The following is a 27,468-nucleotide window of genomic DNA, read 5'->3' as shown; positions in this document are numbered from 1 at the left end:
ACACCACCATGCTCAAGTAATTTTTTCTTTTTTTTTTTTTTTTTTTTTTTAAATTTATTTATTATTATTATACTTTAAGTTGTAGGGTACATGTGCATAACGTGCAGTTTTGTTACATATGTATACTTGTGCCATGTTGCTGTGCTGCACCCATCAACTCGTCATTTACATCAGGTATAACTCCCAATGCAATCCCTCCCCCCTCCCCCCTCCCCATGATAGGCCCCGGTGTGTGATGTTCCCCTTCCTGAGTCCGAGTGATCTCATTGTTCTGTTCCCACCTATGAGTGAGAACATGCGGTGTTTGGTTTTTGAATTTTGAGTAGAGATGGAGTCTCCCTATGTTGCCCAGGCTAATCTCAAAATCCTGGTCTCAAGTGATCCCACCTCAGTCTCCCAAAGTACTGAAGTATTGAGATTACAGATGTGAGCCATCCCATCCAGCAAGACCTTATCTCTTGGAAAAAAAGAATAATCAAAACATGTCTAAAGAAGAGAGAAGAGGGATTTTCCTTAGTATATATGAAGACTTAAAAAAAATTATAGTAATTAGGCCAGGTGTGGTGGCTCACGCCTGTAATTCCAGCACTTTGGGAGGCTGAGGTGGGCAGATTGCCTAAGCTCAGGAGTTCGAGACCAGTCTGGGCAACATGGTGAAACCCCATCTTTACAAAAATACAAAAAAGTAGCTGGGCATTGTGGTGTACACTTGTAGTCCCAGCTACTTGAGAGGCTGATGCAGGAGAATTCCTTGGACCTGGGAAGTGGAGGTTGCAGTGAGCCGAGATTGCACCATTGCACTCCAGCCTGGGTGATACAGCGAGACTCTGTTTCAAAAACAAAACGAAAAAACCAGGTGTGGTGGCTCACGCCTGTAATCCCAGCACTTTGGGAGGCCGAGATGGGTGGATCGCTGAGGTAAGGAGTTCGTGACCAGCCTGGCCAACATGGTGAAACCTCATCTTTACTAAAAATGCAAAAATTAGCAGGGCATGGTGGCAGGCGCCTGTAATCCCAGCTACTCTGGAGGCTGAGGAGGAGAATCGCTTGAAACCGGGAGGTGGAGGTTGCAGTGAACCAAGATAGTGCCATTATACTCCAGCCTGGGTGACAAGAGTGAGACTCCATCTCAAAAAAAAAAAAAAAAAAAAAAAAAAACATAAAAATAAAATAAAGTCAGAGGGGAAAAATTGGTCTGTTCAACAAAAGGTGTTGGAATCATTGACTTTCCTTATGGGTCAATAAAACGAAATTTCAGCCTCATACTACACATGAAAATAAACTCCAAATGGATTAAAGGATTAAAGCCCTAAGTGTAAAACCCCCAAATTTAGAACCAATAGAAGAAAGATATTCAGAAAAATATTGTTAACCTCACAATCAGAGAGTCATGCAGGACTTTGCAAACAAGGTACTAAACATCACAGATTGATAACTCGTATGACATGAAAGTTAAAAGTGGTTGTTTTTTTTTTTTTTTGAGATGGAGTCTCACTCTGTTGCCCAAGCTGGAGTGCAATGGCACAATCTCTGCTCACCGTAACCTCCGCTTCCTGGGTTCAAGTAATTCCCCTGCCTCAGCCTCCTAAGTAGCTGGGATTATAGGCATGTGCCACCACACCCGGCTAATTTTGTATTTTTAGTAGAGACGGGGTTTCTCCATGTTGGTCAGGCTGGTCTGGAACTTCCAATCTCAGCTGATCCGCCTACCTCAGCCTTCCAAAGCGCTGGGATTATAGGAGTGAGCCACCAAGCCCAGCCAAAAGTTTTTATGTTATAAAAATGCCATAAATAAAAGACAACTGGCATGCTTACAGCATATATTTGCAACATATGTAGCAAACACTTGTCTTGTCCTCCAGTGTCCTGCCTCCTGGAAGCTGCTGATACAGAAGCCTGAGGGAACACACTCCCCCTACCTCCTTCTCCAACAGAGCAGAGCCAGGAAGGACCCGGATGGAAGTTAGGACAAAGAGGCCCAGAATTGGCACAGATACCAACAGACCATTCGTTGAAGAAGAAATCCAAGTGGCCATAAGGTGTATGTAAAAATGCTCAGTTGCACCAACAGCCAGGGGAAGCAAGTAAAAACAATGATACACAATTTTATACTCATCAGGTAGAGAAGAACCGATAGATGTGATATTATCGAGTGCTGGCTATGGTGCCTCTAGGAGTGTAAACTGGCACATCCATTGAAGAGAGTATTTGGGGAATGACTAGTAAAGTTGAAAATGTGCACGCCCCTCATCTGGCCTATATAGTATTCTTACAAAAAACGTTTAACCTGATAATCATGAGGAAGCAATAGGCAAATCCAAATTGGTGAGTATTCTGCAAGACAAATGGTCTGGATTCAAGAGCATCAATGTCATTTTAAAAAACAGACCAGATTAAGTCTGGGCATGGTGGCTCACCCCTATAATCCCAGCACTTTGGAAGACTGAGGCAGATGGATCACTTGAACTCAGGAGTTTGGGACCAGACTGGGCAACATGGTGAAACCCCGTTTCTACAAAAAATACAAAAAACTAGCCAGGCATGGTGGCATGTGCCTGTGGTCCCAGCTACTGGGAGGATCGTTTAAGCCCAGGAAGCCGAGGCTTCAGTGAGCTGAGATTGCACCACTGCACTCCTGCCTGGGTGACAGAGTGAGACCTCAGCTCAAATAAATAAACAAACAAACAAACAAAGAAACCAAATTAAAGATTAAAGGACTCCAAAGAGCCACAATAATTAGATGCAATGCTTGATTTTTGTTTGGATTCTGGATCGGAAAAAAGTCAATGAATTGGATATAAAAACCATTATTGGGACAATAGGGGAAATTTGCATATTAGATAGTTTTACTGTATACTAGAAACAGTACTGTGTTCATGTTCTTGTCCCCGCCAATACTGATGAGCTCCCAGGGACTCAGATAGTTAAGATACTTAGCAGGCTGTCAGAGCCTTAAGAAGGTTCTGAGCCCAGGACTGAGGTAGGGGTTACTTCTGGCTGAGGGGATTAGCAAAGGCTTGTGAAGTGGCTAAAGCCGTGACCTGGATATTTCAGGACTCAAATCCACCCTCATTGGAATTCTCTGGGTGACCGCCCAGCCCCTTTGGCAGGACAGCCAGTCACAGGCCCTGACTGTGCAGGACTTCCTGCCTCTGCAAAGGCAGTGGGGGGCTGAGCGGGGTTCTACCCGGCTGGGTCCGGGCAGAAGTTTTTCCTCCCCTTCTCCGAGTTTGTCCTCCTCATCGGTCACTCCCACTCACAGCTTTAAGATTCTGGAGCCCAAGAACTGATTCTCCCTGGATCCATGGTCTGTGGATCCCAATGTTCCGACTGGAGACGGGGAGCCAGCGAGACCTGGGGCTCCAGGGTCTGCCCAAGGAGGTTGCTCATGGGGGCAGACCTCTAGAGCAGGATTTGAGGCCAGGCCAAAGAGGTTAGTTACTGATGGGGGCTGCACAAATTGGGGGTTGTGGAGGGACGCCAGCTGGGAGGGAGAGACTGGAGAAGGGGGTGTGTGGAGAGCCCAAGAGGAGGCCCAGGGGGAGGTGGGCAGGCACAGCCTCTGTTGAAGGAGTCTCTCTAGGGCTGCTGGGTCCTTCACCTGTCATTGTCAGGCCTGGAGAGCTGGCTCTTAAGGAAGCCAGGCCACACCTCAAGGGAAGATGGAGGTTACCGGAAGGTCATACCTAAAATTATGGGCAAAACCAGGGAGAGTTATGAATAGGCTGAGTTAGGGCTTGTGTTTACGCTAATCTGAGGCCTTGCTTGGATTTCTTTTTAACCTAAACCACAGGCAAATATTCCCCTTTAGGGAGAGAACTCGCCAACATCTATTTAACATCCGTTAACTGTTGAGAGCATCCACTGTGTGCCAGACGCTTCGGTACACACAGAAAGAAACCCAGAGATGGGTGAGATGCCCTTATAGGGAGATCTTCCTCCTCCCTTCCTCAGTCTCTCTCTCTCTCGCTCCCCTCTCTGAAGGCGGTTTAGCTTTGAGCTAAGTATACGTGGCCTTGGGAGTCAAACGGATTAGGACAACTCCGAGCTTTGTCACTGACCAGCTCAGTACACGTTCGAGCCATTTCTGTTTTTCAAGCCCGGTGTCCTAATCCACAAAGCGCATATGATAGTAATATCTACCTCATAGGGCCACCTTAGGGATAAAATGAGAGAAGCCCCATAAAGAACTTAGTGTGGTATCTGGGCTTAATAAGGCATCAGCTATTTTTATTAGCCATTCAACAAACATTTTTTTCCTAGGACACAATCTGTGCCATAGAGAGTGCCAGATGCTGCCAGGGAGAGATAAATGAGACACCGTCAAGGATTCACAGTCTAGTTTGTTCACTCGTTGATTGATTTCATCAATAAATGTGTATCATGCCCTACGCTGAGCATTGGAGATGTCAAAGTATTAATAAAAGACACTGCCCCTGTCCACAGGTGGCTCACAGCCTGCTGGGAGAGACATTGCAACACAATATGATTGGTGGTGTGAAGAGAGAGAGCACATGGTACTGGGAGAGCTCAGAGCAGGGGTTGATCCAGTTCAGGGCAGGGCGATGGATTCACAAGACATTTTGGCAAAGCAGACCCAGCTTCCATGTTTCCCAGCTCACAGGTGCGCTCCTACACTAGGGCCTTTGTACTTGCTCTTCCCTCTGCCTGGAGCTTTCTTCCCCTAGGATGTCTCCATAACGTGCTCCTTCACCTCCTTCATGGCTTTACTCAAGTGTCACCTCCCCAGCAAGACCTTTCTCGGTCACCCTGTTTAAAGTGGCCACTCCAGGCCAGTGCGGTGGCTCATGCCTGTAATCCCAGCACTTTGGGAGGCCAAGGTGGGTGGATCACTTGAGGCCAGGAGTTCGAGACCAACCTGGCCAACGTGGTGAAACCCTGTCTCTACTAAAAATGCAAAACTTAGCCGGGCATGATGGTGCACGGCTGTAGTCCCACCTACTCGGGAGGCTGAGGCAGGAGAATTGCTTGAACCTGGGAGGCAGAGGTTGTAGTGAGCTGAGATTACACCACTGCACTCCAGCCTGGGTGACAGAGCAAGACTGTCTAAATAAATAAAGTGACCACTCCCACCATCAACAGTCCCCGTCCCCATCCCCAAACACACACACTCAGCACTCTACCCTGCTCCCTGCTTTATTTTTCTCCATTGCATCGATCACCACCTAACAAACTGTACATTTTACTTATTCGCTTGTCTATTTCTGTCTTCTCCCTCCAGAATGCAAGCTCTGCCATGAGGGCAGGGTTCTCAGCTGTGTTGCTCTTCGCTGTATCCCCAGGGTCTAGAACAGCATCTGGCACATAATAGGTGCTTGTTAAATAGTTATTGAATGATAAGTATGTTAAGTTTACAAAGATGAGTAGGCGTTGAGTAAGAGAAGAAAGGGAGGGAATAACAGATGAAAAGGGAAGAGGGGGAGGGAGAGAGAGAGAGGCAGAGAAAGAGAGAGAGAGAGAGAGAGATTGAAATTAGTGGGTTTAAGGAACTAAAAGCCTTCACATCTGGCTTCTTCCCAGGAATGTCTTAGGAGTGGTATAAGGCAAGGCTGGAGTAGGTGCGGGACCATGTTCTGTGAGGGGAGACAGGTGCCTCTGACTTGGGCGGATGTGCTATGTGCTGTTACAGAGGTTAGGAAGATTGACCCAGGAAAAAAGGAGGAAGCCATGAACTCTGCTGGGGAGGTATCTGGGAAGGTGTCTCAAAAGAGGAGGCACCTCCTCTTAGGCCCAGGGAAAGAGTTCCAATGTTATTCTAGATGTGACGGACATTCTGAAGGCCTGTTCCCACATCCCCTGTCTTAAGAGACAGAAACTAGGTTAGAAACTCTTCGGTGCTTGCACTGGTGGATTTCACTTTGCATTTGGTCCTTGTAGTGCCTAACGGGACCTCTGCCCACAAAATTGCTCAAGAAACATTTGCTGGGTTGGATTGGGATTGAGACAGGTGGAGTGGCCTTGAATTGCAGATGATTCAGGCTCGTGAGCCTGGAACCTTGGGCACCATCTGTGATCTTGCCAGGCAGAGTGACGGCTTTTCCTAGGGTTTCTCCCTCCTCAGAAAAAGAAGGGACATTACCATGTGGAAAAATAAGTAGGCTTTAACTAGTTAGAAAAAGAGAGTGGAGAGCATTTTAGGTGGAGGGAAAACAACAGAAACGAAGACAGAAAGGAAGGTTAGTTCATGGTAGATGTCTTAAGAGTGAACAGTTTAATGGATTACATTTTTCAAAGATAAAACATGTATTTGCTATGAAGTTGGTGTGTGGATTGCCTTCTTAGCCAAGGTTATGGTGAAAGTTGAAATTGAGCCTGTTATTAACCAATAGCTGTAACATATGTATAAGCTGCATGTGCATCCTAGGCTGACACCCAGATAGAATTAGTTGTGTGTATCTTTACAGGAAGCTGCCAATTTACAACCTGGCTGAAACCCACATGGGGCTGCTTCTACTTCCAGATTTAATTGGTTCATCAATCCCATCATTCTTTTATTCCACAAATAATTATCAGCCACCAGATATGCATTAGGGGTCGGGTGTGGTGGCTCACGCCTGTAATCCCAGCATTTTGGGAGGCTGAGGCGGGCGGATCACTTGAGGTCGGGAGTTCGAGACTAGCCTGGCCAACATGGTGAACCCCTGTCTCTATGAAAAATACAAATATTAGCCCAGTGTGGTAATCCCAGCTACTTAGGAGGCTGAGGCAGCAGAATCATTTGAACCCGGGAGGCGGAGGTTGCAATGAGCCGAGATCACACCACTGCACTCCCTGGGCGACAGAGGGAGACTCCATCTAAAAAAAAAATATATATATATATATATATTTATACATATATTTATATATAAATATTTATATAAAATAAAAATTTATACATATAAATATAAATATATATACACATACACACACACACACATATATATATAATATATATATTAGGCCCTCTGCTACCTGCTGATAATATCATATAGCACAAGATGAACATGTTTCCTGCCCTCAGATACCTATATTCTAGGGGAAGGCATAAGGTACATGAGCCATAAACAAGTAAGTTAAAGAGAGTTAAAGATGATGGTTGGTGCCATGAAGGGGAAAAACAGGGTGACCTCGGGTAGGTAGTCAGGGGAGGCCTCCTGGAGAAGGTGGCATTTAAGGCGAGACCTGGAGGATAAAGAATCCAGGACTAAGTATTCTAGGCAGGGGGAGCAGGAAATGCAAAAGCTGTTGCTGGAAAAGCTCAGAGAGTTCAAGAATAAGTCAATTCCAGAGCACAAAATGTCAGACCCCGCGGGCATCCTGGAGCCCATCTGCTTCTCTCATACTGGTCATTGCTCTCGCAACATATCTGCACATGACTCCGACCTGCATAAAATGTTGTGGGGAGGGGGCCCTACAGGGCAGGGAGCACGAAATAGTTGACAGCTCTCTCCATGTTATGGAGCAACTGAAGGGCTCATGAGTTTTCTTTGTTTTTGAACCTTGACAAAATGTAATTTTAAAAACATTTTTTACAGGATGGAACCGAGGCTTCGTAACTGACAAAGCTGACTTCATGAGCTTTGACAGATCTCGTTTGCATTTTGGGTGTTTCCAACACTTAAAGATTAAGTTCCTTTTCCTGAGAAGTCGAGCGGGGGCACAGCCCACACACTCAGTGCCCACCTCCCATGTGACATTTCTTTTCCTATAAAGTGGCAAATAAAAAGTGCCTTCCGGGGAGAGGAAACTCACCACTCCCAAGACAGCTCATTCAATTCCCAGGACACATGAGCTGTTAGAAAAACGTTCTTGCATCGAGCCAAAATCTGACTGCTTAGTGCGTCCGTGCCTGGTGGGTGTTTGTTCCGCAATCTGGAGCCGCATGGGACAGTTCTGATTCCTCCTACTCCCCACAGCCCTTCAGAGATTTGGAGACAGACTGGGTACCCCCAGCCACCTTCCAAACCCAAGTCAGCCCCAATTCCCTCTCTTCTGTCTCCTGTGATCCAGACACCTCCTAAGCCTGCTCACTTGCAGGCCCAGGACCAGGCACATCCCTCCGGGTGTGGGCTGCTAGGAGCCCTTGTTCTGGGCACCACACTCCTGCTATCACCACCAAAGACGACCACTGCTTCTGTGATGTGACTAGTACTGAGTTTGGGGGTCATGCATGTGATTGCTGAACTGTGTTACCCACCCTCTCCTTGTGCATTTCAGCTTTGGGGGTCTTTAGATAGGGCCTGTTCACTCTCTTCTTACTGAACTCAGTTTATCTTGCTCTTGATCAAGATCAGGACAAGATCAAGATCCAACCTCCTTAGCCTGACACCCAAGGGCCTTTGTGACCTACCCAGCTCCATCTCTTTGGCCAGTCCTTCCCACCATTCCTGAATTCCTACTAAACACTTGAAGAAAGTTTCCGCGCAGTCACTTGCGGGCATGTCCCACCATCCTGTTAAAAATAATCAACATTTGGCCGGGCGCAGTGGCTCACACCTGTAATCCCAGCACTATGGGAGGCTGAGACGGGTGGATCACGAGGTCAGGAGATTCAGACCATCCTGGCTAACACGGTGAAACCCCGTCTCTACTAAAAAAAAAAAAAAAAACACACACACACACACACACACACAATTAGCTGGGCGTGGTGGCAGGCACCTGTAGTCCCAGCTACTTGGGAGGCTGAGACAGGAGAATGGCATGAACCCAGGAGGTGGAGCTTGCAGTGAGCCAACATGGCACCACTGCACTCCAGCCTGGGCGTCTCAAAAAACAAAACAAAACAAAATGAAAAAAAAAAAAACCCAGCATTTATTGAGACCTTGCTGTGTGCCTAAATACCTGCTGTGTATCGACTCAGAACATAGAGATGAGACAGGCAAAATTATTTACCCTATTATTCATGATGGTGAACTAAGGCACAGGGCAGTTAAGACACTTGCCAAAGGTCACACAGCTAATAAGTGGTGGTTCCAGGGCACTGGCACCATGCATTCAGCCGCAGTCCATGGTGTGCAGCTTGTATTGGTTTATGAAAGCTGACCGAGATTCCTCCAGCAGAGAGCAAAAATTGTGAGGCAGACTGGACCTAAGACCGTAAGGGGTGGTTAAGGACTAGGGCAGAGTGAAACACATACCCTGTATATGGGGGCAGCTACTTCTCGCAATGGCCAGTTGTTGCCATGTAGGGGTCCAGACCAAGGATTGCTAGATCTTTTAAAGAGAAGCTGGAAATGGAAATGTGGAAATGTGGGTTTCTTTCTGTCTCTCTCTTTTTTTTTTTTTTTTGACACTTACTCTCTCCCCTAAGCTGGTGTGCAGTGGTGCAACCTTGGCTCACTGCAACCTCCGCCTCCCGGGTTCAAGCGATTCTCCTGCCTTAGCCTCCCAAGTAGCTGGGATTACAGGTACTTGCCACCACACCCGGCTAATTTTAGTACTTTTTAGTAGCGACGGGGTTTCACCACATTGGCCAGGCTGGTTTCGAACTCCTGACCTCAATTCAGGCCTGCCTCGGCCTCCCAAAGTGCTGGGATTACAGGCGTGAGTCACTGTGCCTGGCCTAGGAATGTGGATTTCTGTCTAAGATCTCTTAGCATTTATACATTGGCAGCTAATTCCATTTTGTCTTTTTAAAGCACCGTGTAGACCAAGCAAAGCATTTCCTAGGGCTGTATGGAGCCCTGGCCTGAAAGTTTAAAACCAAAAATCCAGTTCTACTCATCAGCAATTATTGGAACACTGAACCCACTTAACCAACTGTACCTCAGCTCTCACTTTTCCACCTTGTTTAATGAGGAAACCACGTGACACTCTGGTTAGAGGTCTTGTGAAAATCCTAATCATTATATCCTTATTGGGTCTCAACCCTTTTTTTGTAAAGAACATGGATTTGACAGACAGATGGGTCAGGTGTATGATTCTGGGTCCTCCTTTTACTAGCTGTGTGACCTTGGACGAGCTATGTAACATCTACTCCTCTGTTTCCCTGCTCACACACTGGGATCATAATGCCCCATGAGATTTTGTGAGAATTAAGGAATACCATGAATGCTGAACTTGCCTTGCACTTGTGGCATAGCAAATATTCATTAAAGACTGAGTTCTTCCCTCATTCCTTTCTGAGCCATCAGCCTTGTAATCCCCTCCAACAGGAAATGCCAGAGTGGACAGCATATCAGATGAGTTCTATAACATTCCAGAGACAAGTAAGCTCCCTGTGGAAGGAGGGATCATGGAAGACTTCCTGGAGGAGGAGGACTTGATGTAGACTTTCTGCCAGTGAGCCCTGGGTAATCCTGTTCCATGTGCCAACAAACCATTTGACAAGGCCAGGGATATCTCAGCAGCTAGGGTTCTCAGGGTGAGGGAGTGTCCAGGTTTCCATGGCTACCCTTGGCAGGGCTTTAGCCCTGGGGCGAGCCTGCACGTGACAGACCCAGCAAATGACAGAGGACAAGTGTGTTTATGTGATGTTTAATTTGTTCTACAAATACTTCCTGGGGATCTATAATGGGTCAGACATTGTTCTAGGTGCTGGGATCAGAAATGGATCAGAGAAGAATTTTGCCCTCAACAGGCTTCCATTCAACTGGAAGTGGAAGTGGCTGGGGCATCTTTAATCACTGAAGTGTGAATGGTTGGATCCATTACCAAGAAAGGGGAACTGGGAAGGACTGAGTTTTGAGGGGACAGTGAGTTTAGTTCTGAGGTTCCCAAGGGTTATTGGGATAGAATATCAGACTCTATCTATCTATCTATCTATCTATCTATCTATCTATCTATCTATCTATCTATCTACCTACCTACCTACCTACCTGTCTATCTATCTGTCCATTTCTGTGTAATCATATTTGACGTGTGGACTGGGCAATGGGGTGAGAAGGGAGCTGGAGCCAGAGGAGTCATGGATTCACTCAGCAAACTCTTACTGAGCACCTACTATGTGCCAAGTTCTGGGTTACAGAGGTGAAGCAGACACAGAGCCTACCCTCATAGAGTTCTCAGTTTACTGGAAAGACATAATCACAATAATATTTATGGTAGTTACGACTTATTGAGCACCTACAGGGTGCCAGGCACTGTCCCGGCCCCTCTGCCTGACTTATCTCATTGAATTATCAGCGTTACTAAGCGAGGCTGGTTCTATGATTATCCTATTTTACTCAGATAAAACTGAGACCCAAAGAGGTGAAAAAGCTGGTTCAGGTGGACACAGGTGGTCACAGCTGAGATGCAGATTTGAATACACGTCTCTCCTACGTTGGATCTTGGATCTGACATTGTGCTTTCTCCTGGTTCCTGTATTCAGTCATTCCTTCATTAAGCATTGTTTGCTGAGTCAAAGCTGGGGCCAGACTGCTCTGTCCGGGACACCCCCGGATGCCTGCATAGAAATAAGAGCTAAATCCCTGAACTCAGATGAGCTCAGCCAGAGAGCGGCTGAGACAGAGAAGGGCAACCTTGTGAAGCCCCGAGGGAGAGAGAGAGTTTTGAGAAGGAGGAGGTGGACTTCGAGATGAGTGCCCTGAGGGACCGAGCGGGTGACCCCCAAGCTTGGGCTATGCCAGGCTTTGGGGGTCCCTGAGAGCAAGCTCAAGAATGCAGCAGATGCCAGGCAGCGAAGGGTTCAGAGTGGGGGATGATGAAGGGCAGGCTTCTCTGTTTAGAAATGTGGCTTTTCGAGAAAAAAAGAAGTAGAATTGTCACCAGAGGCAAGGGATTAGTTTTTTTCCTTTTCGTGGCTTGGTTTTGTTTGGTTGAGAATGGCGGGGCAGGTGTGTGTTCGTAGGTGGGGGAGGAAACTGGTTGAGAAGGAGAAATGAAAATACAGGACGGGGAGAGGATGCTTCCCCATGGCTCCGATCACTGCCAGACACCATCTATGTTCACTTCTGTCTTCACTATCTGTTTCCCACCAGCCACAAGGGCAGCTCTGTAAAGGCACAAGTTCTGTCTCATTCACTGTGGGATCCCAGTGCCTGGCACACAGTAGACACTTCATAAATACTTTTGGTATTGAGTTGAATTCACAGGGTTCTTCTGGGAGCCCAGTTGTTAGTCCTAGGAAGAGAAGGATTCATGGGGGCCTTAAGGAGGGACTTCTCTCTGATGCTACCATGACAAGAGAGAGGGAGAGAAAAAGAATAGAACAGCAAGGAGAGGCAGGAGCCAAAAATCCAAGTCTTTGGCGGGGTACAGTGGCTCATGCCTGTCATCCCAGCACGTTGGGAGGCATGGGTGAGAGGATCACTTGACCCCAGGAATTCGAGACTAGCCTGGGCAACATGGTGGGACCCCAACTCTATAAAAAATGCACAAAGAGACTGGGCGCGGTGGCTCACGCCCATAATCCCATCACTTTGGGAGGCTGAGGCGGGCAGATCACGAGGTCAGGAGATCGAGACCATCCTGGCTAACATGGTGAAACCCCATCTCTACTAAAAATACAAAAAATTAGCCAGGCATGGTGGTGGGCCCCTGTAGTCCCAGCTACTCGGGAGGCTGAGGTGGGAGAATGGCATGAACCCGGGAGGCGGAGCTTGCAGTGAGCCGAGATCGCGCCACTGCACTCCAGCCTGGGCGACAGAGTGAGACTCCATCTCAAAAAAAAAAAAAAAAAAAAGAAATTAGCCAGGCATGGTGGTGCCCACTGTAGTCTCAGCTACTCGAGAGGCAGAGGCAGGAGGGAGGATGGCTTGAGCCCAGGAGGTGGAGGCTGCAGTGAGCTGCGATTGCGCCTTTGCACTCCAGCCTGGGGGACAGAGACAGACCCTGTCTCAAAAAAAAAAAAAAAAAAAAAAAAAAAAAAAAAAAAAAATCCAAGTCTTCTCAAAAAAGTGTGTGTGGGGTGGTGGGGTGAGGGGCGGAATTAACAGAAGCAGAAAATGGAGAATACTAGTAGGTACCTATGTCTTGTGAAAACACTCTAGAAGGTGAGCTGTCATTGATTTATTAGCATTACTCTGCATTTGCTATGGCTCTAAGCTATACATGTATAAATTCATTTAATCCTAACAACAGCTCTCCGAGGCAGGTGAGCTTCAGTCAGTCCTGAGGCACTGTGGCCAGTGGTGAGGAAGCCAGGATTTGAACCCAGGACTTGGAGCTGATACAGAACCTGTGATGTTACCCACTGGGCCACACACTTCCCCAACTGACATGAGTTTATATACCTTATTTTTATGTTTATGTATTCATTTATTCATTAATAGAGACAGGGGTTTGCTGTGTTGCTCAGGCTAGAGTGCAGTGGTGTGATCATAGTTCACGGCAACCTTGACCTCCTGGGCTCGGGCCATCCTCCCACCTGAGCCTCCCAGGGTGAGCCGTTGTGCCTGACCCACCTGTGCCTTGTTTTATATGGTACATTCCTCACCAGGAGCCTCTGCGGCTGGAGGGGCTCATAATTCTCACATTTTACATGAAGAATAGAGAAGTGTAGTGACTCACCCAGGCTCACACAGATACTAAGTGGCTGAGCTGGGACTCCAGCTTGCATCTCTCTAACTGCAAGCCTGGCACTTTCCCCTTCCCTGAGGGAAGACCTGTAGGAAGTTGGCACGGAATCAGGTGCCAAAAAAGGGCTACCACCTGGACGTGGCAGGCAATGTTCTGTGGTGTTTCTACAGGCATCTCCTGAGTCACCCCAGCTCAGGAACGGGGCAGAAAAAGTTGGGGGTTGGCAAGTTAGGAACAACAGGAAGAGGACGGGGACAAAGCTTCAAGTCCGCGAGTGGGGCTGCCTGTCTTCCCTGGCCGTTCCTGGGTTGAGGCTGAGCGAGACAGGATGAAATCTGAGCAGGAGCCCAGGGCTGGGGGACTTGGCAAAGACCCAGTGTGGTGGGTGGGAGGGAGGCCGTGCCCTGGAGGGGGATTCCAGGGTTCCTGTTCTTGGCGGGGAAGAGCCCTGGATCGTGGGTGGCCCAAGCCCGACTGATCACCATCTCTCCTGATAGCCACCTGGGCACTGTGACCTGCTTCAGAAAACAGCTGCTTCTGTGGCGGTAATCCCAGCACTTCGGGAGGCTGAGGTGGGTGGATCACTTGAGGTCAGGAGTTCGAGACCAGCCTGACCAACATGGTAAAACCCCGTATCTACTAAAAATACAGAAATTAGCCAGGTGTAGTGGCGTGCACCTGTAATCCTAGATACTTAGGAGGTTGAGGCAGGACAATTGTTTGAACCAGGGAGGCAGAGGCTGCAGTGAGCTGAGATAGGACCACTGCCCTCCAGTCTGGGCGAAAGAGCGAGATTTCGTCTCAAAAAAAAAAAAAAAAAAAAAAACAACCAAAAGAAACAAATTCTGAGTACACAGTGGAAAACATTCCCCAGGGGTCGTGCCAGGGTGAGGGGAAGTAGAGCTTCGTATGCAAGTTACCAGGAATCTTGGAGCTGGCCCACGCAGGAGTGTGGGAGGCAACAGAGAGGTCCTTAAAACCAGGCGGGCCCAGCCCTGGCCTCTTCCGCGGGCCTGAGGACGGAGAAAAGGTCTCACTGGTGAGGAATCTCATCTTTGGGGCTGCTTTGCCTGAGGGAGGTGCAGAGAGCAGGGCCAAGAGAGGGGCTATGAGAGGAAACACCTGTCCCCCTTGGTCAGGGGAGCAGGGCCTGGAGAGGGGTGAACCCCCATCACCTCCCTCACAGACAGCAGGAGGTGTCTGTGATGTGAGGCTCCGCACTGTGCATTCTTTCCAGCCAGGAGACGTGAACTGGGAGGTCCTGGAGCTGCTGCATGTGGACTTGGGGGACCCATCCCTTGGCGACCTCGCCACGTCCCAGCCTCCACATCTTCCTTTGGGCTGTCCATCTCTATTCTCTCCCCTCTCATTACTGCAACCGCTGCCCTCCTCCGAAATTCTCTCGCGGCTATGCACTTCCTCTCTGTGGTGGTTTGATTAAAATAGCTCAGCCCACATCCTCCTCCTGGGGCCCACTTTGGGCTCTACTGAGTGGAGTGGCTGTCCACTCTTCAGGGCAGCCGCTCCACGCCTCTGCCACCACCACCATGAAACTGCTTTTTCACTCTTTCCAGGGTGTTCTCAAATGCACCTGGGAGGCTGGTTTTCTCCAGGTATGGGGAGGCCAACAGATCAAGAAATGATTGCCATTAAAAGATAGCTTGTTATTTACAGCTCCCAGAAGAGGGCGTGGTTCCCACCCAGGGACACGCAGGAAGTGCCAGGTCGGCAGGTCAGGAGGAGCCTTGGGAAGCATCGCCCAGGGCCTTTGCTGTGATCTTTGGGAAAGGCTGGTAGGGCAGGAGACACAGTTTAGGACTGGCCAGTTTGAATCAGGTCAGCGGGACTCCAGGCTTCCCTAGTTGTCCAGTGTCTGGCCCTGGGGTGATTTAGGGCAGGAGAAACCTTGGCTTAGAGTGTGAGGGTAAGGGAAAGGTGGCCTGGGTGTGCCAAGGGACTGGCTGTGTCAGCAGTGGGATGTATCCATACAGGCCTCAGCATCCTCAGTTCTTGCCTCCTCAGAAGAAAGAATTCTCACGCCTGTAATCCCAGCACTTTGGGAGGCCGAGGTGGGTGGATCACGAGGTCAGGAGATTGAGACCATCCTGGCAAACATGGTGAAACCCTGTCTCTATTAAAAATACAAAAAATTAGCTGGGCATGGTGGCGGGCACCTGTAATCCCAGCTACTTGGGAGGCTGAGGCAGGAGAATCGCTTGAACCCGGAAGGTGGAGGTTGCAGTGAGCCGAGATGGTGCCACTGCACTCCAACCTGGTGACGGAGTGAGACAAAAGAAAGAATTTGACTGAGGGGCATAAGGCAGAAGGAGAGACTGAGGCAAGTTTCACAGCAGAAGTGAAAGCTTATTAAAAAGCTTTAGAGTAGCGATGAAGGGAAGTAAAGTATACTTGGAAGAGGGGCCAACCAGGTGACTTGAGAGATTCAGGGGTTCTGTTTGACCTTTGACTTGGGGTTTTATACATTGGCATACTTCCGGGGTCTTGTTTTCCTTATCTGCCCACCTGCTAGCACTTGGGAGGGAGCATGCGCAGTGTGTTTACTGGAGTTGTACGCGTGTTCCCTTGAGGCATTCTTCTCTTACCAGCCGAACATCCCTAGCAGGTCATATACCAGTTCAACTCTGCCATTTTGCCTCTTCATGCGCATGTGTGAGCCTACTCACCCAATACCTGAGATCTGACTGGAAGCGACTGACCACCAGCTTCAGGTGTTCCTGTGTATTGGGAGACTGCCTTTCCCTGGTGCTGGCTGTGACCAGTTATTATTTTAGAGAGACGGTTAACAACTGCCTGCCCATCGCCTGATGGTTGCCTGACATTCCTGTCCTGCTCCTGTCTGACCAGCTACCTACTGTCACAGTCGGTCTGCAGGTGAAAGGCACGCTCACAGAGGAGCCATGTGAGGTGTCTAGGAATTAACTAGCCCTGGAAGGAGCAGGCTGTCTCTGGCCTCCAAGATGTCAAAGCGTCCTAAAATACAGAAAATCGAAAGCATGTTTAGTGCCCAGGGATGCTCAGAGGCAGTGGAGTGTAGAGTCAGTCAAGGAAATAGATTGACAGTCCTGGTCACTTAATCTGCCTGAGCCTCAATTTCCTTATCTGTAAAATCAACAACTGTTATTCATTCAACAAGTGGCTGTTTAAAAGGACAGACTCCAGGCCTGCCAAGGTCATTGATGGGTTTAGAGAGATAGCACGTAGTGTTTGGCACACCAGAGATGCCCAGGGAGTGGCAGTTGGTGTCACTGTGCTGCAGGCTCCAGGGAGCGGCAGAGAAAGATTGGTGTGGAATGGTGGTGTCTAGGGCCATTTCTTTGGCTGTTTGGAGCCCTTGGAGCAGAGGCTATGGGTGGACAGAAGCCTCAGGAATGTTCTTGGGATTCAGAGTTGCTGCCGGACAAGGGTTGTCATGGAGGCCAGCTGTGGACAGAACCCTCAGGAATGTTCTTGGAACTCAGAGTTGCTACTGGACAAGGGCAGGAGCCCCGGGGAGTCTGAGGCATATTTGGAGGCCAGGTCTTGGGAGGTGCCAGGGGTTCAGGGAGAGCTCTGGCACAAGCGACCATTCAACTCAGGGACTTGAGACAACAGAGCACTGAAGGGGAAAGCCCCAGGCCTGCCCAGCTGTGGACAAACAAGGACTTTGGATCCTGGGAGGAAGGGAATCAGGCAGCTGCTGGTAAGGAACCTCTGAGAAGCCAAATTAGAATCAGGTGCTGGCCTGAGACACATGGAATTTCCTGGACTCTAGGCTGGCAATGGCTGTTTTTACCAAAGACAGATTCTAAGGAGTGAAGCCAAGGGCTCTGGCCCGAGAGGTAGAGCACGAGAAGGAACAAGCACAGACCCCTCAAAGGATTCATGCCTCTGGGAAGCGAGGTTGTGTGGTGCAGTGAGGGACACAGAAGGACGGGGCTGAAATCCGGCCTCCACTGCTTAATGGCTGTGTGACCTCTGGCAAGGTCCCGGAGCTTTCTGAGCCTCAATTTTCCCAGTGGCAAAATGAAGACAGTGATACCTACCCTGCAGCACTCTCATGAACCCCCAGTGTTGACTTATTCTTTAGGTAGACATAGTGCCTGGGTCCCAGGAGAATGTCTTAATTTTATAAATTCTTTCAAAATCAAGAGGAAAGAAATGAACATAATAATAATGAATATATAATAATAAATCCAGCTTGGATTATGTTTTTCTTTATACCAACATAGTTGTCAAAAATAATCATGTGAATATAGAGATAAATATAAAGATATAGCAGAAAGATACCTGCAAAGGCAAAAGCGCTTGGGGCCCATAAGAGACATAACCAGGCCCTGAAAGCCACTGGCACATTGTGGGTGCCCAGGCTTCACGGCTGAGCACCTACTCTGGGCCAGGCACTATTCTCAGTGTTAGAATAGAGGGGTGCATCCGCCCAGCCTCTGCCTGCAAAGAACCATCAGGGTAAACATCCTTGAAAACAGGCAACTACAGCACCGTGAGCTAAAACGAGTATGAGACATAGAATCATCGGCTTTCCTTCTGCCCTCCTGCTGTGGGCGTCAAGTGCTGTCTGTCCAGGAATTTTTTTCTTCCGTCTTGCATCTTTCATCAAAGGCTGTGTCTAGGTTATATCAAGTCCTGCTTCTCCATGTATGCCACCAAATCTCCATTTAAGAATCCTGCCCATTCTCTGGTCCCTTTTAGCCATTTTGCCAACAGGGTGAGTATGTCTGGGGTGTTTGTGGTTAAGAGTGCACTGGTAGCAGGGACAGTGTACCTGCAAATGCTTCCATTATCCCCTCTGCCTCCAGGGCCCTCATGGACCTATAGTTTTTTTGCCTCGTCTTTTCTGGCTGGACTCACCTTGTTTATTGCCCACCATGATGGAGAGTGGAATAGGCGGGGCCTGGTGGGGAGCCGGGGTGGGATCTGAATGGGCCACGGGGGCGTTGCCTGATAGACCTGTCGTGGGATGTGTTTTCTTTTCCAGAACCCTAGAGATGAAGGGCTTCCTCCCACTGGCTTGGTTCCTGGCTTGTAGTAAGTGCTGGCCCCATGACCTCCGAATGAACTTCTACCCCGTGGGAGTAACAGGGTGGTGAAAAGGACACCAGCCATTGAGGTTGTAGAGACTTGGGTTTGAATCTTGGCTCTGCACTGACTTCATAGACGTCAGCAGGAACCTTCATGCCTCCGAGCCTCTGCTTCCTCATCTGGCACGGGCTAATGCAGTCCATGCTTAAGGCATAAGGCTGTGGCAGGGTCCTAGGAGATATTGTACCTCAGCTGTGTAAAGGTTGTGGACATGGAGGTTATGTGGCTGGCAAATGTACGAGGCAGATATTTTCCTTGTATGCAAATAAAATAAGATTTTAAAAATCCCCAAATCAATCCAAATAAAAATCAAAACTCTTATCTAAATGTCCCAGCCTATGATTCCTGGGTCATTCTCAGCTCAGGCTTGTCCAGCTGGGAAGTGACTGTACAGATGGCTTTAGTCCCATCCTGCAGCCCCGTGACCGTATATACAACAACCCCCTGACAGGCTGTCCTGCTCTTTGATGTCTTGCCAGATCGCTGGAGATGCCGGGAGGAGCTGGAGGCCTGGTGCAGGGAGAGCCTTGGGCTCGCTGTGAAACCCTGGACAGGGCACCTTTTCCCTCCATGCCTCAGTTTCCCGTTTGTAAGATGAGGGAACTGGCTTCAGCGATTTTTAAGAGTCCTATCCTGCTTTTAGATTCTCTGCCTTATGTTTAAAGGGTGTGAGGGGAGGGAGTGGTGGGGAAGAGGGATGTATTGCCAAGAGAGACAGGAAACTCCTGTCTGCTGCTTCATGCAGATACATTATGAATTACACCTTATACGTCATGGTCACTTACTTTGTGTCTGCTACCGTGCTCAAAATTTACACACTTAATCTTATTTTAACCCTCATGATAACTCCAAGATGCAGCTGCTAATTTTGGGTCGCCGTTTTCCAGATGATGAGACTGAGGCTCTGACTCCATTCAATACCATACTTTGAATTAGTGGCACAGCCAGGATTTGAACCCAGGTCTGCTCATTTTTCAATTCCAAACTCTGAACCAATTCTCCATACTGCTTGCACCTCCCTTCCCACTAATTGAGAGAATAAAAAAGAGACACACAGGTCCGTCCCTCCAAGCCCTGGGTGGGAGAAAAGGTAGGAGATGTTGGGCAGTGGGCCTAAAGCAGGGCTGGGCTGCCTGGGTGTCACCTGGGGACATGGGCTATCTTCCAGGTGTGCCTGCTGTGCAAGGAGGCTTGCTGGACCTAAAATCGATGATCGAGAAGGTGACAGGGAAGAATGCCCTGACAAACTATGGCTTCTACGGCTGTTACTGTGGCTGGGGCGGCCGAGGAACCCCCAAGGATGGCACTGATAGGTGAGCTGATTGCTATAACTGCCCTTTGGGCTCCAGGCTCTGCACCCATGTTTTCTTGTTCAATTACATATCAGTTCTGGAAGATGAGTATTAAAGTACCATTTTACAAATAAGAAAACTGAATCTGAAAGAAGTTAGCCGGCAATCCCAAGATCTCAGTGGCCTAAGGTGTCAGTTGGTCGACTGTGGCGTAACAAGTGGTCCTCAATGTAATAGCTTATACAGCACTGGTCATTTACTATGCTTATGAATCTGCCATTTGGGTAGGGCTTGTGGGGGTGGCTTGTCTCAGCTTCAGCTTGGACAACTGGGGCTGGACAATCCACCTTCCAGATGGCTCACTCCTATGGCTGGCAAGTGGTCAGCATCTCCTGGCGTAGGAGCGGGTCAGAGGCCTCAATTCCTGTCACTTAGGCCTCTCCAAGGATGTTCAGGATTCCTCCCAGCATGATGACTCTTGGGTTGCAAGACTGAGTGTCCCCAAACTGCAAGACCAAAGAGTATGCTGTTTTATGGTCAGCCTCAGAAATCCCATTGTGTCACTTACACTGTCCTCTTGGTCAAGACAGTCACAAAGGCTTTAAGAGGGAGGGGATCTAGAGTCCACCTCGTGATCGGGAAGTGCTAAAGTTCTAGAAGAATGTGTGAAATGGGAGATTTTGTTCCTTGGAAAGCATACCCAGCTGGGTTAACAATTCCGATACTGCTAGACATATATAAAGGAAAGGGATGATTAAGCAAATGAAGGACAGATGGTTGGGGCCAAGTTTCTCACTGTTGGAGTGGGATAAGCCAGGGCAGGAAGCCAGAATGATCCATGTGCAAAAGGACTAGAGTTGGAGATGTCAGTATGGACTCCTGTTTAGCTTATTGTAGATGCAGATGTTTACATGTGGAAGTATGCATAGGTAGCAGTATGCATAGATAGCGTGGATATATTAGTATCATACTAATATAAGATGTAAGTAATAGGAGAAAATGGTGTTTCCTCTGTTAGATCTTCTCAGTTTTTCTGTAAACCAAGAATACTTTTTATGTGCAATCTGCTACACCTAACATACAGTCATCCCTCGGACTGGTTCCAGGACCCCTGTGAATATCAAAATCTGCAGATGCTCTAGTCCCTGATATAAAATGGCACAGTATGTGCATATAACCTGTGTGATCATATACTTTTTTTTTATACACATGGGCAAATAGAAACATTCTTTTGCTATCAGTGGAGAGGGTCTAAAAGAAATGACACCCCAGTAGCAACAAGCACACTTAATGCCTAGATCTAGTTTCCAATGTCATTCTTCAATAGAAGGCCCCTTCCAAGTCATATATATATATATATAAATATAAATTATATATAATATAAATTATATATATATACATATTCATATATAGCCAGGGTTCCTTGAAGAAATGGCCAATTCTAGGACCAAGGCAGGAAATATACAAGATGAACCTGGAACTTCTTTTAGTGCCAAAAAGTAAGGAAGTGCTTAAATAAACACAAACAAAATGAAAGCCCACATTGATGGGGATGTGACAAGGGGCACCTGTGCCGACTGAAAGAGCCCCCAGTGTACACTGGAACAATTTAGCAACAAAATAACCCCAAACTCCAGTCTTATGAGAAAAAAGAATATCAGACAAATCCCAATAGTGGGCATCTTATAAAATATCTAACCAGTACCCCTCAAAACAGTCAAAAACAAGGAAAGTGTGAGGAACTGCCACAAACAAGAGGGGCCTAAAGAGATAAGACAATGGGCCAGACACGATGGCTCATGCCTGTAATCCCAGCACTTTGGGAGGCCGAGGGGGGTGGATCACCTGATCACCTGAGGTCAGAAGTTCAAGACCAGCCTGACCAATGTGGAAAAACCCCATCTCTACTTAAAATTTACAAAATTATCTGGGCATGGTGGCGCATGCCTGTAATCCCAGCTACTCAGACGGCTGAGGCAGGAGATTGCTTGAACCTGGGAAGCAGAGGTTGCGGTAGTGAGCTGAGATCACGCCATTGCACTCCAGCCTGGGCAATGAGAGCAAAACTCCATCTCAAAAAAAAAAAAAAAAAAAAAAAAAGAAGGACAAGACAATGAAATGTAACATGGCATCCCCAGTGGGATCCTGGGACAGAAAAACGACATTAGGTTAAAAACTAGGGAACTCTGATTACGGCTTTTTTTTTTTTTTTTTTTTTTTTACAATTAGTAAGATAATAATGATGTACTATTATTTAGTGAATAATTTTCATTAATAATGTATCAATATTGGTTCACTAATTCTAACAAGGGTATCATACTAATATAAGATGTTAGTAATAGGAGGAACTAGGTGTTTCCTCTGTAAGATCTCAATTTTTCTGTAAACCAAGGAAACCTTTTATATGCAGTCTGCTACACCTAACATACAGTCATCCCGTGGACTGGTTCCAGGATCCATTCCCGTGGATACCAAAATCTGCAGATGCTCTAGTCCCTGATATAAAATGGCATAGTATTTGCATATAACCTATGTGATTGTATCCCCCCAAGCTTTTTTTTTTTTTTTTTCTTTGAGACAGGGTCTCAGTGGTTACCCAGGCTGGAGTGCAATGGTGCGATCTCAGCTCACTGCATCCTCGACCTTCTGTGCTCAGGTGATTCTCCCACCTCAGCCTCCTGAGTAGCTGGGACTACAGGCGCATGCCACCATGCCTGGCTGATTTTTTGTATATTTTTAAGTAGAGACAGGGTTTCACCATGTTGCCCAGGCTGGTCTCAAACTCCTGGACTTTAGCAGTCTGCCTGCCTTGGCCTCCCAAACTGCTGAGATTATAGGCGTGAGCTACTGCGCCCGGCTGTGATCATATACTTTAAATCATTTCTAGACTACTTGTCATAGCTGATACAATGTAAATGCTATGGAAGTTGTTGTTGTATTGTTTGGGAATAATGACAAGAAAAAAGTATGTACACGTTTAGTACAGACACAAGAAATTAGGCCTGCTTACATTTTCCATCCGTATTGGTTGATCCACAGATGGGGGACCTGTGATATGAGAAGTTTATTTCTGGCTCACATAACAGTTCAGTATGAATCACACGTTGGCTCCTCCCATCTTGTAGTTCTGCCATCACCTATGGCCTCGGAATCCTCAGAACGCTGGGTCATCTCCATCCAGCCAAAGGATGGAGGCAGAGGGACAGTGGAGTAAAGTGTGGGAGGTTTGTCTGGGCAGGTCTGGAGGTGGAGTGCATTAATTCCACCTACCTCACCTGGCTAGGACCAAGTCATGTGGCCACACCTACCTGCAAGAGAGGCTGGGAAATGTAGTCTAATCACGAGACCAGGAGGAAAACGAGGGTCCATGACCTGCTGGCTGGAAATGAGGAACAGGAAATTACTCAGTCACACTACAAGATCCTCTCTGCCACATCGCGTCCACCAAGGTGGCCTCTGCTAAAGTGACACGGTTGAATTTTTGCTTCTATTAGGGACGGGGCTCAGGAGGGCATCCCTCCCACTTGGGATCTAAGTCTCTTGCATGGACAGGTGCTGTTGGGTGCATGACCACTGCTATGGGCGGCTGGAGGAGAAGGGCTGCAACATTCGGACACAGTCCTACAAATACAGATTCGCATGGGGCCTGGTCACCTGCGGTAAGGCTGGGGCTTCCCGTTCAGGCCATTGGAAGAGCACCTGACTTTAAGTTCAGCTGCCCTAGAGGACAGCCAGCCTGTATCTTGTTGAGGGAGGAGGGGTTGGGTACAGAACTGGGATGAGAGGAGCAGGATTACTGCGGCTATATCAGTCCCCCAGGGTAGGGCTGAAACATCTTAGCATCCACCGGGTGCAAATGCTTGACATGCTTCCTTTTCCTTGATTCCCCCCAAATATACCTGTAGAGTAGGTTTAGTCTCCTCCATTTTAGACATCAGGAAACAGAAGCTTGAAGGCCTGCCAGTGCACACAGCACGATTCAGGCTCAAGGCCTCTGAGTTCAAGGCTAAGTCTGGGGATGGTTCTGCTCTGTGAGAATGAGAGTTCCTCCAGAGCAGCAGCTGCCTCCATCATCAGACTGGGAGTCCCCCAGAGGAAGGAAGGTGCTTCCTGTATCAGACTGGGAACTCCCTGAGGGCAGGAACTGTCTCTTGAACTGAAACCTCACCCTGAGCAGCAGCTGCGCCCCTTCCATCAGATTCTCTATTCCCCTGATTTAGGAGCCATGCCTCTTTCATCAGGCTGAAAGCTCCTTGGAGCAGGAGGTCCATGGGGTCTCTGCTGAGACTGGAGCATGCTCTTCCCGCCCTCATTCTGCTCTTGGTGTCCTGTTGCAGAGCCTGGGCCCTTCTGCCATGTGCAGCTCTGTGCCTGTGACCGGAAGCTCGTCTACTGCCTCAAGAGAAACCTATGGAGCTACAACCCGCAGTACCAATACTTTCCCAACATCCTCTGCTCCTAGGCCTCCCCAGCGAGCTCCTCCCAGACCAAGACTTTTGCTCTGTTTTTCTACAACACAGAGTTCCGACTCTGCTGGATTCCTGAGAGAGGCTCCTAAGTCACAGACCTCAGTCTTTCTCGAAGCTTGGAGGACCCCCAGGGCCACACTGTACCCTCTAGCAAGTCCCTGGAGAGTGACTCTGGTCACAGGACGTGGTAGGGTCCCAGGGTCCCTAGGCCTCTACTTCTGAGGGCAGCCCCTCTGGTGCCAAGAGCTCTCCACCAACTCAGGGTTGGCCATGTCTCTTTTCTTCTCTGAAGACAGCGTCCTGGCTCCAGTTGGAACACTTTCCTGAGATGCACTTACTTCTCAGCTTCTGCGATCAGATTATCACCACCGCCACCCTCCAGAGAATTTTTACACAGGAAGAGCCAAATTGACTCTCTAAATCTGGTGTATGGATATTAAATAAAATTCATTCTCAAGGCTAATAAAAACCACACAGACATTTTCCTCTGCTGTGGGGGATCGCTGGTGCCTCCTTCTCTGCCGCTGGGGTAATAAACCCAAAGTTATCTACGTTATCTCAGAGACAGAAAAGAAGATTAGTAAATGCAGGGTTTTCTGGGATGAGCTTCAGGCTTTCTCTTGGGCTTATTTCCTTAAACCTTGGGGTCCTCTCCAGTGTTGGGTCTCATTCTTCCTCGATGGGGTGGGGGAAAGATAACTGGTGATTACGCCAGCTTCAGCTTCCAGGCCAGAGAGGGTGGCATTGAGATCCCAGTGCTGGTTTCTTCAGCTGTGTGGTCTTGGACCCATTACTGAACCTCTCTGACTTTCAGTCTATTTGAGAAAGAAACTGTCTTGTTCCTTGCAATGTAAAATGAGACTTCTAAAGCCCACCTTGATGCTGATATGGGGGATGCTAAGATTCTAGGATTTCACACAGCAGGAATTTGTTTTAAATAGGTGTCAGCTATGGGGTTTATTTTTTTACAAAGTAAGGACATTTAAAAAACCAACCCGTCTATCAATTCACAAAAGAAAGGATGTTTGTTCTGATACCAAGACTGCAAGAAGAAAGGATGTATTCCAAAACAAAGGAACGTCCTTCCAAGAAAGTACCTGTGGCTTCTTTATTCCGACATACCCCAAAATAACTGCATGATAAATAGGGTCTATATTTAAAAAGCTCTAGTGGTGAATGTTTTCAAAATAAAATTTAATTTTATGAGATTACCCTGAATGCACCAGTGCTTTAGAAAAGTTTGATTTAGACTCGGTGTCTATATTTGACAATGCCACACAGGGAGGGACTTAAATGCCGAATTTGCTCATGAAATATTTAAAATCAAAGCCATTTCCCAGATCCAATTTTGAATGGGTATGTGGGGGAAATTGAAGGCTTCACTCTAATTCCATTTTCCTTCAATCGTGATATTCTGGATGACAGAGAAGAGAACCCAGTCCAGACCTCTCCCTTCTCCCGTGAGAGTCAGGTGGGAGGCAGAGCAGTGTTTTGCTGGTAAGTTCTGCTGGAGGTGGCTGTGGGCAGGCCCTTCTCATTGGCACATCCCAGCTCAGAGTCCCAGCATCCACACAGGAGCGGGATGCCACGAGGTTATGAAGGCAACACTATAGGCTGTCATGGGTTTGAGCTGGAAGGAATCATAGAGAACCTTCATTTATCTACCAAGAAATTGAGGTACAGAAAGGTTAGGAGACCGTCCAAAAGTCACACAGCACATCAACAGCAGAAGTAGGATTCGACCTCAGATCCTAACTTTAAACCCTGAACCCTGGGCTCTGGCCACTATCCCACATTGCCTTCAATCCCAGCCCACAAAAGGAGCAGTTCAGGGACTCATCCACATTAGGGGTTCATCGGGGGAGCCCCTGGATTCCAGCTGAGGACCAGCTCCATGTCTTCTCTGCTCCAACTGCCTCTTTGGATTCTGGAGGCTGTCCCCAGGTGGTCAGTCAGTCTACGGCTCTGGGCTTCATCCTCAGTGGAGGAGATCCCATTGCTGTCTTCCACCTTGGCTGCTGTGAGCAGTTCTGGGGACATGAGAGCTAAGGGAGCCTCGAAACTTGGGAAAAGGCGTTCTCCTTGACTGTTGCATTTGCTGATCCCTTGGCTGGCAGGAGAACCATCAGGGAGGTCATCCCATTTTAAGAGAGCTAGTGAAACATACAGATCAGATCGCAGTGCCTCCCTAGCTAGATCTTTATACATCCTTAATGGACAGATTGCCCTGTACATACAGATCCTTTACTGTCATCTGAATTGGGCTTCAGTCACAAATGTGAGCCTCCAAACGTAAGTAAAATGATCTCTATAAGCATATGTACAGAGGGGTTGGGCAGCGGGAGCTCCCTTGTAGTTGTTACCAAACTGAAAAGGCCTCAAAGGTAAAGCCCACTGATCAGGATGCAAGGGAGAAGGACAGAGCTAAGGTGGGCTGATGAAGTAGGAGGTGTATGGAGTTTCTTCTTCTTCTTTCTTCTTCTTCTTCCTTCTTCTCCTCCTCCTCCTCGTCCTCCTCCTCCTCCTCCCTCCTCCTCCTCCTCCTTCTTCCTCCTCCTCCTTCTTCCTCCTCCTCCCTTCTCCTCCTCCTCCCTCCTCCTCCTCCTCCTTCTTCTTCTTTCTTCTTCTTCTTTTTTGAGATGGAGTTTTGCTCTTGTCACCCAGGCTAGAGTGCAATGGCGTGGTCTTGGCTCACTGCCACCTCCGCCTCCCAGGTTCAAGCGATTCTCCTGCCTCAGCCTCCTGAGTAGCTAGGATTACAGGCATGCACCACCATGCCCAGCTAATTTTGTGGTTTTGATGGAGACAGGGTTTCACCATGTTGACCAGGCTGGTCTCGAACTCCTAACATCAGGTGATCCACCTGCTTCGGCCTCTCAAAGTGCTGGGATTACAGGTTTGAGCCACCGAGCCTGACTGGAGTTTCTTCTTTGTGCGGGACACCATGTAGACATTATTAACTGCCCAGTGAGGCTGCTGTTTTGATTCCCATGTGAGGGGTGGGACCTGACACCCAGGAACGTGAAGTGTTTTGCTTGAGACCGCACAGGTAATAAGGAAGAGAGGTGGGAAGGAAGCAGTCTGTCGATCTCAAAGCCATGTTTTATGGTCTTTCTTTTTTTTTTTTTTTTTTTTTTCCAGCAACAGGA

The 27,468-nt window shown here is 48.0% G+C and overlaps 1 protein-coding gene and 1 long non-coding RNA gene across 7 annotated transcripts in view; both read left to right on the top strand.

The window, feature by feature from the left end:
* LOC105483099 (uncharacterized) overlaps positions 1-2,672 on the top strand; it is a 35,842-nt gene extending 33,170 nt beyond the window's left edge. The window contains exon 3 of the long non-coding RNA XR_988038.2: positions 1,863-2,672. This is a non-coding gene — a long non-coding RNA (uncharacterized lncRNA). The remainder of the gene's footprint in view (positions 1-1,862) is intronic.
* A 481-nt stretch (positions 2,673-3,153) lies between these two features.
* Positions 3,154-25,530, top strand: LOC105483098 (phospholipase A2 group V). 6 transcript variants are annotated; one of them, XR_011625264.1, is made up of 6 exons: positions 15,666-18,184; positions 18,455-18,504; positions 19,727-19,871; positions 23,403-23,509; positions 24,188-24,506; positions 24,612-25,530. XR_011625264.1 is itself a non-coding variant. In XM_011743738.2 (5 exons), exons 2-5 carry the CDS (start codon positions 18,465-18,467, stop codon positions 24,310-24,312), a joined length of 417 nt encoding a protein of 138 aa, XP_011742040.1. In that variant the 5' UTR covers positions 3,156-3,433; positions 18,455-18,464; the 3' UTR covers positions 24,313-25,530. The 6 variants fall into 6 exon arrangements, 5 of the variants coding, with proteins under 5 accessions (XP_070955404.1, XP_011742040.1, XP_011742042.1 ...); XM_011743738.2 differs by lacking the exon at positions 15,666-18,184 and adding an exon at positions 3,156-3,433 and having other exon boundaries at positions 24,188-25,530; XM_011743740.3 differs by lacking the exon at positions 15,666-18,184 and adding an exon at positions 14,357-14,500 and having other exon boundaries at positions 24,188-25,530.
* Positions 25,531-27,468: the final 1,938 nt, after the last annotated feature.

The sequence above is a fragment of the Macaca nemestrina genome, chromosome 1, assembly GCF_043159975.1.
Source record: "Macaca nemestrina isolate mMacNem1 chromosome 1, mMacNem.hap1, whole genome shotgun sequence".
Taxonomy (NCBI): domain Eukaryota; kingdom Metazoa; phylum Chordata; class Mammalia; order Primates; family Cercopithecidae; genus Macaca; species Macaca nemestrina.
Note: the sequence above shows the minus strand (reverse complement) of the source record. Positions and strands in the feature narration are given on the sequence as shown.